Raw genomic sequence first — 14,574 nt, 5'->3', positions numbered from 1 at the left:
TGACGGCTAAGACAATTTTCCGGCGAACCTGGGGCAAAGCGGTCGGAAACTTCCAAAATAAAGTTGTTGTGGACAATACCTTTCTCGGCATTCGGGGTGACTTCAAGTTCTATTGTTCTTGCTTTGAATTTACTATTCTGCTCGTGGGAGTTGGTACCTCCCGTTTTCCAGTTTTCCTTTGTTGTGTGAGTTAAATTGCTGGCATCTTACCTCGTACTAGTTTATTTACCGTATTAGTGTGCCTGTTGTTGCAACTTGTATTCTTCTGGTTTGGTCTGTTGCCTTGTGTGATAGTGATTCCCCTTACTCTGCCGTAGGTATAGTGGCTGTGGTCTGGGATGGTCGAGTGAGGTCATGTCCTCGGGAGGAACGGGGGGTGGGGCGGGAAGTAGGGCAGGGTTTAGGGGGTAGGGCGGGAGGCAAGGGAGGTAAAGGGAAAAAGGGTGTCTGTAGGTTGAGAATTGGGTCATGGAACGTAGGTACACTGACGGGTAAATCTATAGAGTTGGTGAAAATCCTAAAGAAGAGGATGGTCAATATAACGTGTGTCCAGGAGACAAGGTGGGTAGGGTCGAGGGCGAGGGACGTGGAAGGGTATAAACTTTGGTACTCAGGAGTCCAGAAAGGTAAGAATGGAGTGAGCATCTTGGTGGATAGGGAACTTAGAGAGTCTGTAGTTGAGGTTAGATGAGTGAATGATAGATTGATGATTATTAAGTTGGTGGTTGGAGAGTGCATCCTAAACATCGTTAGCGCCTACGCGCCGCATGTGGGCCTAGATGAGGAGGTTAAACGACGCTTCTGGGAAGGGTTAGATGAGATTGTGCGCCAGGTTCCGCCTGCTGAGAAGCTATTCATAGGAAGGGATTTCAATGGGCATATTGGGTCGACCGCAGGTGGTTATGGCGAGGTGCATAGAGGCTTCGATTTTGGGGAGAGGAATGGATGAGGTACATCGTTGTTGGACTTCGCTAAGGCTTTTGGGTTGGTGATTGCGAACTCTAGCTTTCGGAAGAGGGATGGGCATTTGGTTACTTTTCAAAATGCGGTGGCGAAGACCCAGATTGACTATCTCCTCCTCAGGAGGTGTGACAGAGGGTTGTGCAAGGATTGCAAGGTGATTCCGGGTGAGATACTCGCGACGCAGCATAGGCTCTTGGTGATGGACGTTGGTATTATGTTAAAGAGGAGAAAAAAGTCTACTCGAGGAAGACCGAGAATCAGGTGGGGAGCCTTGACTAAGGATAAAGCCCAAGCGTTGGAGGGGCGGTTGTCGGCTATGGGAGCTTGGAGGAGCAGTGGTGACGCGAGTACTATGTGGTCATCAACAGCAGACTGTATTAGGGAGGCTGCGAGAGAGGTGTTAGGGGTCTTGACGGGCGTCTCTGGTGGGCACAAAGGAGACTGGTGGTGGAATGAATTAGTCCAAGGTAAAGTGGAAGCAAAGAAGGCGACGTACCTGAAGTTAGTGGGAAACATAAGTGAGGAGGAGAGGCGAGAGTGCATGGAGAGGTATAAGGCAGCTAGGGAGGAGGCTAAGCTGGCGGTCACAGAGGCTAAGACTGCAGCTTATGGTCGTATGTACGAGGAATTGGGGAAAAAGGTGGGGAGAAGAAGTTATTCTGACTGGCCAAGTTGAGGGAGAGAAAGGCTCGGGATTTGGACCAAGTGAGATGCATCAAGGACGAAGATGGTAGAGTATTGACGGAAGATGCCCAGATTAAGAGGAGATGACAGACTTACTTTCATAAACTTCTTAATGAAGAAGAGGATCGGGATATTGTGCTAGACGAATTGGAGCATTCCGAGAGTCACCGTGACTTTGGGTACTGCCAGCGAATCGAGGTTGAGGAGGTCGTGGGAGCTATGCATGAGATGAGCAGGGGCAGAGCGACCGGGCCAGACGAGATTCCGGTGGAATTTTGGAAGTGTGTGGGGAGAGAAGATTTGGAGTGGTTGACTAGGTTGTTTAATATTATTTTTAAGGGGAAGAGGATGCCGGATGAGTGGAGGTGGAGTACGGTGGTTCCATTGTATAAGAACAAAGGTGATATCTAGAGTTATAACAATTATAGGGGTATCAAATTACTGAGTCATACCATGAAAGTGTGGGAGAGGGTGGTTGAAGCGAGGGTGAGGATGACAGTGTCTGTATCCGACAACCAGTTCGGGTTCATGTCGGGTCGTTCGACTACAGAAGCTATACACCTTGTTAGAAGGTTGATGGAACTATACAGAGAGAGGAAAAAGAATCTGCACATGGTGTTTATTGACCTAGAGAAAGCATATGACAAGGTCCCTAGAGAAATTCTCTGGAGATGCCTGGAGGCAAAAGGTGTGTCGGTTCCCTACATTATGGCGATTAAGGACATGTATGATGGGGCTAAGACTCGGGTTAGGACAGTAGGAGGTGACTCTGAGCATTTTTCGATTGTAATGGGGTTACACCAAGGATCTGCGCTTAGTCCGTTCTTATTCTCCTTGGTGATGGACGCGTTAACACACCATATTCAAAGGGATGTGCCATGGTGCATGCTATTCGCTGATGACATAGTTCTGATTGATGAGTCGCGAGCCGGTGTTAATGAGAGGCTAGAGGTTTGGAGACAGGCTCTTGAGTCTAAGGGTTTCAAGCTAAGCAGGACGAAGACACAATACCTGGAGTGTAAGTTCAGCGATGAGCCAGGGGAAGTGGGCGTGGATGTGAGGCTTGATTCACAGGTCATCCCGAGTAGAGGCAGCTTCAAGTACCTTGGCTCGATTATCCAGGGGGGAGGGAGATCGACGAGGATGTCACACACCGTATTGGGGTAGGATGGATGAAGTGGAGGTTAGCATCTGGAGTCCTGTGTGACAAGAGAGTGCCACCGATACTCAAAGGTAAGTTTTATAAAGCGGTGGTTAGACCGACCATGATGTTTGGGGCTGAGTGTTGGCCCGTTAAGTACTCACATATCCAGAAGATGAAAGTAGCAGAAATAAGGATGTGTGGGCACACTAGGATAGATAAGATTAGGAATGATGATATTCGGGAGAAGGTGCATGTGGCTCTTATTGATGACAAGTTGCGGGAAGCGAGGCATAGATGGTTCGGACATGTTCAGAGGAGAAGCCCAGATGCTCCGGTTCGGAGGTGTGAGTAGCTGGTTGTGGAGGGCACAAGAAGAGGTAGAGGGCGGCCTAACAAGTATTGGGGAGAGGTGATCAGGCAGGATATGGCGAGGCTTCAGATTTCCGAGGACATGACACTTGATAGGAAGATGTGGAGGTCGAGTATTAGGGTTGTAGGTTAGGAGGCAGTTGAGTCGTGCCTTACTTCGTACCATTGTGGGACTAGCCATGTAGGGTTTTTGGCTAAGATAGCTAGTGGCAATGTTGTGGCTTACTACTTCGCTTTTCAGTGCATGCCCTATTTACTAGCTATCGCTTTTGCTTTGCATCTTTCTTCTAGATTTCATGGTGTTCCTATTTTTCATATGATTGTTGTGGTGATACTAATATTTACTAATATTATCTCTCTTTGCTTTGCATCTTTCTTCTGGATTTCATGGTGGTCCTATTTATTATATGATTGTTGTTGTGATACTAATATTGTCCCCTTTTTGTCCTTTTTTTTTAGCAGAGGGTCTTTCGGAAATAACCTCTCTACTCCTTCGGGGTAGGGGTAAGGTCTGCGTACACACTACCCTCTCCAAACCCCATTAGTGGAATTTTACTGGGTTGTTGTATTTATGGACCGATAAGTTGCAATTAGATGATTTCAATTTTAATGGATGAATTTAAAAAAGAATAAAATTAATTAAGTTGACTATTATGTACTAATACTAAACTATAATTGAATTGAGTTAAAAAAAAGATAAAGTAAAAATAAAGCCAGTTTGCTACTAAGTAAAAATAAAGCCAGTTTGCTACTAAGTATAAAATATGTTTGAATTCAAAGAAGTAAAATAGAAAGGAGGTGAGAAAAAGTTGAAGAAGAGTCTCGAACCCATGAAAGAGGAATTTAAAGTGATAAATATAAACAGTCCTTCCGCCCACTTTTTCTGTTATGAGGGCACATATAAAATATTTGAGTGCGCCGCAACAATATATATATATATATATATATATATATATATATATATATATATATATATATATATATTAGTTTTTGTGGAGGTTAAAAGGATCCCTAACCCCTCAAACCATAACGTAGGTCCGTCTCTTCTTGAACATTATTATCACCTCAAGTGTTATCCTCGAGCAAATCTAACGCAAGCGAATAGGGGCAGCTCAATAAACGTAATGGCCTAAAGAAAAACTTCAATAAGTGGCCTTAAGCTTTTTGTTAGAAAGAGAAAACAAAAACAAAAAAAACTTCATATATTATTTCATTTGAAGACTATTTTTCAAGTTTTTTATATGCAAAATTATTAATAATTTTTTACAATCAATTTCATCTAATATGTTCTGTAATTTTAATATATCTAATCCATTTAAACTCTCTTGAGATATACTTTCTAATTTAGAATTTTTAATTTATCTCTTGTTAAAAATTTATCAAAGACTCTTTTTGGGATTGTATTAAAGTTTTAATATTTTTTGAGTTATGGATAACCGAATTCTTTCTCAATTTATTGTTTAGAGAGTAATTCCCAAAAAGACTATTCTTTTCTCAATTTATGATCAACGGTTCAATCTTTCTTTTCTTTTTTACTATAAAAAATTGTACTTTCTCATTTAAAATATTAAATATTTTTTAAAAACAAAATAAGATATACACTTTGGGGCCCAAAAAATTTGGGAGCATAAACAGCTCCTTTACCAACTTCACCCTTGGGCCGGCACTCCATGCGAATTGGCCGGCCAATTCTCTCTCTTCACTGATTAATTCTTTAACATTAATATATTAACTCAATTATTGTTCTTGATCTATTCATAATTAAACAGGAAAAGAAAACTCTATTATTGTACTAATCGTGAAATTAAATATGTTGGAAAAAATAATATTCTGCCCAAGAATAATATTTACGGTAAATAACAATAACACAAGAGAGTAACAACGGCACTAAATCTTTTAATGGAGTAAAATACAATACCCGAACAGAGCAATATAATACCACTATAATATTACAACTTGATAGTATCAAGAGACTACTACAACTTCAAAAGAAATAAACACTCTTTATTTTAAACACTTCACTACAATATTACTTTCACTCAATATTTATCTTACATATATCGTAATTACTCTCTCTACCATTTTATCTTCTTCTTTGTTTTTTTATTTCTTTTTATTTAGATTGGTCCCACAATATATGCATTCGTCTGACATATTTTTCCATCTATAAATGTGGAGAGAAAGTATAACCTCCTCCAACAAGGAATATATAGAGAGAGATAATGAAGAAAAACAGAAATACATCAGTTGTAGGTTTGAGGCCATCTCCAACTCTCCCCATTTTTTCATAACGGGGATAACTTTTGCTATAAAGGAGCTTCAACCCTCCCTATTTTTGCCTCCAAAATGGGGATGAATAGTTTTCCTCCAAATATGGGGACACTATTCATCTCTCTCATTACTATTCATGTATATTTTATTATTATTTTTATTATTTAACTCTTTTAATTTATCTCTTTATATATACCTAATTATGTTTATGTAATATCTTTATAATATTAATTTTACATCTTAACTTTGGCGTATAATTTTGATAAATTAATTTTCGTGCATTTATTATTTTTATGTAAAATTATAAGTTAATTTTATTATAAGTTAATTTTATTATAAGTTATAATTGTACAAAAAATATATAATCATCTCAGAAAATGAATGGTGCAAATATAAAATATTATATATATATATATATATATATATATATATATATATATATATATATATATATATATATATATATATATATATATATAATGTATAATATTTGCTTATAAATTATATTATTTAAAAATTTATGGCGTAAAATAATTTTATATTAAATTATATATGATGAATATGTAAAATAAAAAGATAGATTTTCTTTAATAGAAATAAGAAAATAAAATTTATATAAAGATAATAATATAATATTGAAAAGAGAAGAATATAAAATAGAATATTCTTTTTTGGAGTAAAAAATGAAGTAATGGTTGGAGTAACTTTCCTGCATTTTCGAGATTACTGTATTTTGAAGGAGAAAATGGAGGTAAGGGTTGAAGATGGCATAATAATGCTAGTACTAGTGATGGCAGTTTGTTGCTACACTGGGAATGCAGAGTGCTCTAAGTATTGCACCGACAGCTGCTCATTATATGCAGTTTGCTGCTTTAACAACTGCTGCCCATCCTTGGCTGCAGAATCTCTCCTTAATGCTCTCCACCGCAATGTTTGAGCTAAGATATATAAATGCATCGATCAAATATATAACTCTTTTATGCATGTACCTAAATAAATCTGAAATAAATTGCACTATGTGTGTTTGCACATGTAATTTGTACCCTTCTATTCGTCATATATATTATATGTTGGAAAATTAATGATTGGACGTTATATATATTTGAAAAAAATGAAGATCAATCAGAACAAAAAGTTGTGTTTTGTTGTGAACCTGAAGAATGGTAAGAAAAACGTATGCGTAGCAGCATCTGTTGGATTTTGGGGCTTTTTCCTTTCCTATTGGGATAAAGAGGATTTCTCATAAACCACTAAAGTTTAAAGCCTAATAATTATAACTTGACTAATTACCATTAGTAGCTACTTTTCAATTGTTACAAACTTGTATAACTTGTATCCAAACACGTAACGAATATAGCCTGTGTCAAATGTATTCCTTCATGCAGCGAATATAACCTGTATCAATTGTATTCGTTCGCGCAATTGTATTCATTCATGCAAGGAATACAATATGTATCAACTGTAACCAAGGCGAAATACAAGGGTGTATACAAAAAATACAAGTTGTATCGACTGTATGCAAGGGTATATACAAAGGATACAATTTGTATCTATCATATTTGTTCGCGCAACGAATTTAACTAAGGTGAAATACAGAATTTGAACTCAAGGCCTTCGCTAGCGAAGCAAGCGGTCCAACTGAGCTACGAGAGCTTGTTGCTCTCTTGTTTCAGTTCAAAACAATTAAATCTCTTATTTCATGGATTTGCTATAAAATTCAAATATAGTTATAAATGGCCGTAAATTTGCTGAAAATATAGCTACGAATAGTAAATACAGTGTAAATGTTGATGTGTTGCGTAACATCAAGATACATAACGAAAACGAACAATACATGAGATTGTATTCATGACATTGATCCTACTCATTTGAAGATAAAAACAGGAATAACAAAGATGCTCTTAGCTAATCCAGAAGTCATTGATAAAATATTTTGTTAGAGCAAATCACAAACTATTCGAAATTTCCCTGTAAAACAAAAATCATATATGTTCTGAAGTACTATACTGATGTTTTTTGCTGCTTGGCAAACTAACGCTTAGTCTCTCTTTACAGTCTGAAAAGGTCAAGAGTAGACTTACCAAGTGGCCTGGACATAAACTTAGCCATATAATCACTTACTGTAAATTCTTTATAAAGAGGGGGATTTTCTTCTGATATGAGCTCTTTGATTGGACTATAGATCTTTGGAGTTGCAGAAACACCAGTGAAAAAGCACGCCACTGACATCCTCGGTCCTACATTATTCGCTATAACTCTATGATTCACGCTCACAAACTTGTCATTGGATAAAATCTGTTACAAAATCATATCGAAATAAGTGAGACGATTTTGCTTAATCTAAGATAAAAGAGACCACAATGTTGTGTATCAATAGAAGGGGAGCCTTGGCATAACTGATAAAGTTTCTGCCATGTGACCAGGAGGTCACGAGTTCGAGCCGTGAAAACAGCCTCTTGCAGAAATGCAAGGTAAGGTTGCGTATAATAGATCCTTGTGGTTCGGCCTTTCCCCGGACCCTGCACATAGCGGGAGCTTAGTGCACCGGGCTGCCCTTTAATGTTGTGTATCAATAACAAACCTGAAGACTCTCGCCAATATTAACAGCCAAGCCTTGTGAAATTGGCTCAACATTGATCCATTGGTTATCGTGCAGGACTTGAAGACCACCGATTTGATCTTGAAGAAGAATGGTAAGGAAAGCAGTATCTGTATGTTTAGAAGCACCAAGAGTTAGCTCTGGCTGTGGACATGCCGGGTAGTAATGGCATGCCAATGTTTTCCCTTTCGCGCATTCCATGGTTTTCAAGTGGTCTGATTTTAGCCCGAGTGCTTCAGATAGTATGCTGAATAGAGTTTCTCCTAACCTTGTGATATGATTTATATACTCAATAGATGTGCTCCTGGAATTAGGAAAAGATTCGAGATCACCAAAGTAACAAAAATGTTATAAAATTTAAGATGTAATCTAGCCTAACCTGTCAAATAATCGTGCCATTTACTAAAGGACAGACGAATTCTGTAAGATGGAGTACTATTCCCTATATTCAAAAATTTCAGTATGCAGTATCAGTAATATCAGATACTAAATGAGGGCACGTCTATTGGAAAATATCTAAAAGTAAATCATAGGTTGCCCTGGTTTTGTTTTGCCATGTCCTCAATGAGAACAACCAGCTCGTTCCAGACCAACCTTCACAGCATAAGCCCCATCTACGAACCCAATATTTTCAGATGCTGAGTACAGATATAAATGTAAAATTCACACAGAATTAACTAGAGTGTTGGGATCAAGCCCTGAGAATGGAGTCGCATTTGGTAGGCCCCTTCTACGAATCCAATATTTTCGATGCGAAGTACAAATATAAATGTAAAATTCTCACAGAATTAACAGAGTGTTGGGATAAGCCTTGGGAATAGAATAGTCTTTGGTAGGGAGCGCTTTATCCCGAAAAAAATGAAAATCCGGATTTGCGGCCCCAACGAGGGCACTAGAGACCGGGTGTGAAACCAAAAAAAACTACAAGAAATAAACATTGACCGCTGTCTATCACCATACCGGTGATCATAGGGGTTACGACTTCATCAACCAAGGAATTAAAAAGATATAGAGATACTTACCTGCAAACTGCTGGTATTTCTTCAGGTTCAATATTACTAGAAACTAGCATAGAAATGTTCAATGTATCCCTCCAGTTTGCTGTCTTTGATTGGTAAAGATCGTAATTGCTCTCATATCTAACTCTTCTCGTATGATCACGCGTATAGTACTCTTTCTTTAACTCAACATCTTGTTCATGAAATTTACAAATCCCATCAATCATTCCTTCCAAAACACTTGAAGGAACACCATGATTTATCAGTTGGAAAAATCCCCATTTTTCTGATGCTTCTCTTATTTCATCAACAATCTTCTTACGTCGATCTTCAACTTCTATGCCACTGAGATCTACCACTGGAATCTTTAGAGTTGACTTACACTGATTCAACTCTTCAACAAGTTCTTGAGTTGGCCTAATGAACATTCTTGGTATGTTCAAAATTCCAGAATCAACTAGTCCTTTAACACCAGCTTTTGTATCATCAAAAGCGTTTATCTCCTTCAATCGATCATAATCCATTGTCAGTTCAGCTTGTGAATCTTCAGTGCCAGACATATTTTTCTGTAGTTTCAAGAAGGTTAAGTTTCTCGAGCAGATAAGTTAGTCAAAGTCAAACTAGTACTCATAAATATAATGGTTCTTTGTGGATCTATAGTCAAAAGAAACACATTATTTTAATTAGTTTGAAGTTAAGACAGTGCAATCTCGAGTAGAGCTTTTTGTTGAGAAAAATAATAATCTCCGCCAGAAATAATATTCATGTCAAATAATAATAAAACAAGAGAGTAACAACAATATCAACTTTTTTAATGAGGTAAAATATAATACCCGAGCGGGATAATATAATCACTATAATATTACAACTTAGTAGTGTCAAGAGACTACTACAAATTTTGAAAGAAATAACATTCTTTATCTAAAAACACATCACTACAATATTATTTACACTCACTATTTATCTCATAGACTACAATATGTGGAATACTTTCTCTAACTTTTATTGTTTCTCTCTTATTTTGGTGTAATTGAAATGAAGAATGGAGGTCGCTATTTATAGTAAGAGATGTCATCCAACTACTACAAAGAAAATGATTTGTTGTTGATTTAGTCCTATAATTTTTCAACAAAGTTAGGCACCTCCAATTTTTTTTTCCAACAAAGTTGTCAACAAAGTTAGGCACATATCTCATTTTTTTCTTCAACAAAGTTAGGCACCTCTCATCCCATTTTTCTTCATTTCTTTTTTGTTTTTTTTCAATATGAACCCCACACTTTTGTCCTAGAATACCATAGAACAAGTTGAGTGGGATGAACCAATATATATACAAAAAAATAAATATATTTTTCGTTTATTATTTTGAGAGTGACTATGCATGATCATTATCCTCCCAAAAAGTAAAATAACATAAGTTAGTTTTGCTACACATATATAAAAGAAAAAGAAATACATAATAATGGACAAAATTGTCCATTTTAGGTTACAATATAGTTTCGTCACACTAAAATATAAGAAAAGGTAGGTTTGTGTAATATTTGAAACCATTGGGTAGAGATATCTACCAACAAAAACCTCAGGGGATTGTGAAACTTTTCCTTAAAAATTACTACTAAATGATTAAAAGCTGTAGACTTGTGCTGTACAATCACATGCACATTGAATTCTTGTTAATTAAAGGAAATTTTACCTCCTGTAGCAAAGGTATACACCATATTTATTATAAACTAAAATTATTTTAAAATATTATTTTTTATAACTATCTTTTATATTTTATACTAGCAAAATAAATATTTTATGGTATATACTACCATTGAGGCATGAAATAAGCTATTTATATTTTTCCGCTCTCTTAGACAGCTGGACATACCTATTTTTAAGGGATTGTCGTTACTGTATTCATGAATACATGGCGCGAATACATGTGAATACATACGCTTACAGCTGGACTGCCCTGATTTTAGGCGCTTTTTGCTGCTGTATTCATGAATACAGCAACGCGAATACATGTGAATACATGCGCGTACAGCTGGTCTGCCCTGATTTTAGGTACTTTTTGCTGTTGTATTCATGAATACATGGCGCGAATACATGTGAATACATGCGCGTACAGCTGGACTGCCCTGATTTTAGGTGCTTTTTACTATTGTATTCATGAATACAGCAACACGAATACATGCGCATACAACTGGACTGCCCTGATTTTAAGCGCCTTTTGCTGTTGTGTTAATGAATACAGCAACGCGAATACATGTGAATACACTATCGTAACAACTGAATAGTAGCTATAGAAGTAATTATGTATATGATAGTTATATGAAGTTAATAGCCACTAAACAATAGTTAATAGCCACTAATTAAAGCTCAAAATTGTAATAGAGCTACTTTTCATGGACAGAAGGTGCAACTGATTTATAATTATTAATTAATCACCAAAGAACCAACAAAAAAGTACATAAGATATTCTAATTATTAATATGACACATCACAAGTTCTGAAATTGGTTGGAAACTGAGTTCCCACTCCTGGAAGATAAGGGCACATCATTCGAGCTAGACTGGGTTTGGATAAGTGTAGATTTTCAAGAACGGGAAGAAATCTCTTGTGATAATAATCCACGCTTGAAAAGTATCTTAATGCCTGAAAGTTGGACAGGATGGCCCTTAGGATTATATTGCCCTCATTTTCTTTTTATGAAATACAAGATATGGAGATAATGCACTATACCCCCAAACTATATCCGAAGTTGCTACGACATACCTTATTTTTGCGGGAGTCCTATTACCCCCCTTAAACTTTTTTAAAGTGAAATAAATGTCACCATAAGTGTCGACGTTGCATAGAGAACCAAACATTTGGCAAGCGGTGAAATACACGCGTTGTCACATGTAATTTCGTATTTTTTTATTTTTTAAAATCTATTTCATTTTCTTCCTTTTTCTTTTCTTTTTAATTCAAAATGAAATGAAATATTATTTTGTATTTAGAAAATAAATATTTTTGTATGAACCTGAAAAATTATTAGAGGTGTTGTGTATATTCAGACGTCGTTGAAGTTTTAAAGTTGAGATTCAAGTGCTAAACTCATTCTAAATCCTTAATGGTAGATGAGATTCGAAAATGACAAAAGAATTTTGAATCCACCATTGTTGAACCTTGAAAAATATTGAAGAACAAAAAAATAGGTTTGTTAAAATTCGTGGTTGTTGGCCAAATTGATCATTGGGGTATGATGATGATATTGTTGTGAAGTTGTAGATGAAATTTGAGCTTGATTTGTGCTGATTTAGTCGAGGTTTTTGAATTTTAACACCAAAAATTAGATTTGGAACTCTTGAAAATGGCTAATAAAATGGGGATGAAGAGCTTTCGAAAATCAGCTTTGGAATTGACACATGGTCATTTCGTATAGGTTAGAGTCCCTTTTTTAAAGTTCTCACGCGCTTGAAGGAGCTATTCTCACGCAGTGCTCCACGTCAAAGAACTACGAAAAAAAGTTTCGGGTATAGTTCGGGAGGGGGGGGAGGATAGTGCATTATCTCTTACTCACTGAATAATAAGAAAGCTATTTTCACCATGACAATTTCAAATATTCAAGGATTGCACGTTCTGTTCTAGAAAAGCTAAAACAAATTTTCAACTGTGGGTTCATCCCCATAAATGAATAAAGCAAAGAGGAGATTGTGGGGTTCATCCCCATACTGAAAAAGTCCAAGTTGCCAAATTGGACTTGGACTTGGTTGCCAAATTAGGTGGGCGTCAGTTTCAACCAATACTTCATTTTGATTGGTTGAAGAGGTAGGTCATTTCTCCTATAAAATGAGAGTTTTGGCTCTCATTTCTACACACCAATCTCAAAGGAGAAATATATATATATATGAGAGTTAGAAAGAAAGAGTGAGGCTTCACAAATAGGGTATCATAAAATAGTCTGTGAGAAAAATAGAGAGTGAGCGATATTGTAGTGAGATGGAAATATCAAAAGAGGGTTATTTATTTTGAGTGTTGTAGTGGTCTTTGGAGCATTTTACTCGGATCTACAAAGTATAGAATTCCTTACTATAGTGATATCAGTTGCTCGTCTCGGGGCCATGGTTTATTTTTCCGAATACAAAAGTGTTTTCCACGTAAGAAATCTTGGTATTGTTGTTGTAAACACCTAATTTTTGACTATATTTGAATTTTTATCACCTTCTACTATGTAAATATTTTTAGAAATTTAATATATATTATTTTAGCTTTGTTACATTTTTTTATATAGGTTAAGAATTAAAAATAATTTAAAAGGTCAAATTATTATTATTATTATTATTATTATTATTATTATTATTATTATTATTATTATTATTATTATTATTATTATTATTATTATTATTTATCTTTATTTTTAAATAAAAAAATTTAATTTTCGGATGGGAATAGAATAATAAAAAAATTAAAAGTATGGAATAAAAAAGTAAAAGTAAAAGTAGGTGAAAATATTTTTTTTTAAAAAGTAAAATAAGTGGAAAAGAAAAATAAAAAGTGAAAATTTAAAAAAAATAAAAGTAAAGGAAAGTGGGGAATTTATTTTATTTTTTTTCTTTTAAAAAAAAAAAGAAAATGGGAAGTTGGATCTTTTTAATTAACAAAATAATCAAATAATCAAATATGTTTAAAACAAATCTGAAAAATTCTGAATTGTTTTTCTTTAAATAGAAGGGGAAAATGGGGGAGAAGGAGAAAAAAGGAAGGGAGGAGGGAATTGAGAGAAATTGTTTTTCTTCTTCTACGCTAAGAGAATTTCTACTCGTGTCATTCTTTCTTCGTCTTTCTTTCAAAAAATCCAGCAAGTCATCACCAAAACCCAACAAAAATACTTCATAACATCCCTTTTAACACGCCAAAAAATGGAGTCAATAGTCGAGGTCGAGGATTCCGTTGGAGCTCCGTTCACTAGGTTTGATGTTATTCGTCGCTTATGCTTGTTCGACGTTCGTCTGAGTTATTGTATTTGTTCTTGGAGACTCATTTAATTAAAAAATTTGCATTAAAGGTTTATTCTTCCCTCTGTTATTTTTATCTTATTTCATGTGATTTTATTTATTTGCCTTTAAACTATATAAATAGTAATGTAAGTTAGTCACTAAATGTTATATGCTTAATCATGTTTTTGAAAATATGGTATTCAAACTTGCTTTAAAGTTGAAAAGATTTGGACCCTAATGAGTTTGATCTTCAATTGTTGGGTTGTAGGATATTGGTATATGATTGTTTAATTATTCAAATATCTAAAATCATACACTTCTTCCACAAGTAATTCCATAATTCATGGCCTTCACAATAATCTCAAACTTAGGAAAGAAACAAATCATGAATGCATTAGAATGCTTTTGGCATACTCTTAATTAATTGAATCATCGTGATTATGTATACGTTTACGTGACATAATTACGATTCCCAAAACTAAAATCAAGGTATGCATTCTCGCAACTTTGGGCGAAACAACCTTAAATATAATAAAAATGCTATTAATTGCGTGCACGTGCACGAGACATGATTTTGGC

General features: G+C 35.6%; 1 protein-coding gene across 1 annotated transcript; it reads right to left on the bottom strand.

The window, feature by feature from the left end:
- Positions 1–7,251: 7,251 nt before the first annotated feature.
- LOC107780987 (deacetoxyvindoline 4-hydroxylase-like) lies at positions 7,252–10,038 on the bottom strand. The gene is made up of 3 exons (XM_016601616.2): positions 9,053–10,038; positions 8,013–8,334; positions 7,252–7,726 (listed from the first exon to the last, which is right to left on the bottom strand). Exons 1-3 carry the CDS (start codon positions 9,586–9,588, stop codon positions 7,481–7,483), a joined length of 1,104 nt encoding a protein of 367 aa, XP_016457102.2. The 5' UTR covers positions 9,589–10,038; the 3' UTR covers positions 7,252–7,480.
- Positions 10,039–14,574: the final 4,536 nt, after the last annotated feature.

This window comes from Nicotiana tabacum, chromosome 14 (genome assembly GCF_000715075.1).
Source record: "Nicotiana tabacum cultivar K326 chromosome 14, ASM71507v2, whole genome shotgun sequence".
NCBI classification, from domain to species: Eukaryota; Viridiplantae; Streptophyta; class Magnoliopsida; order Solanales; family Solanaceae; genus Nicotiana; species Nicotiana tabacum.
The sequence above is the reverse complement of the archived record's forward strand: the minus strand, read 5'-3'. Positions and strand labels throughout refer to the sequence as shown.

Excerpts from the sequence above, each read along its gene's own strand:
- LOC107780987 (XM_016601616.2), bottom strand. The coding sequence starts at position 9,588 with ATGTCTGGCACTGAAGATTCACAAGCTGAACTGACAATGGATTATGAT. Across the intron at positions 8,335-9,052 it reads GAAATACCAGCAGTTTGCAG|GAGCACATCTATTGAGTATA; the intron begins GTAAGTATCTCT and ends TCCTAATTCCAG. Across the intron at positions 7,727-8,012 it reads ATATTGGCGAGAGTCTTCAG|ATTTTATCCAATGACAAGTT; the intron begins GTTTGTTATTGA and ends ATTTTGTAACAG.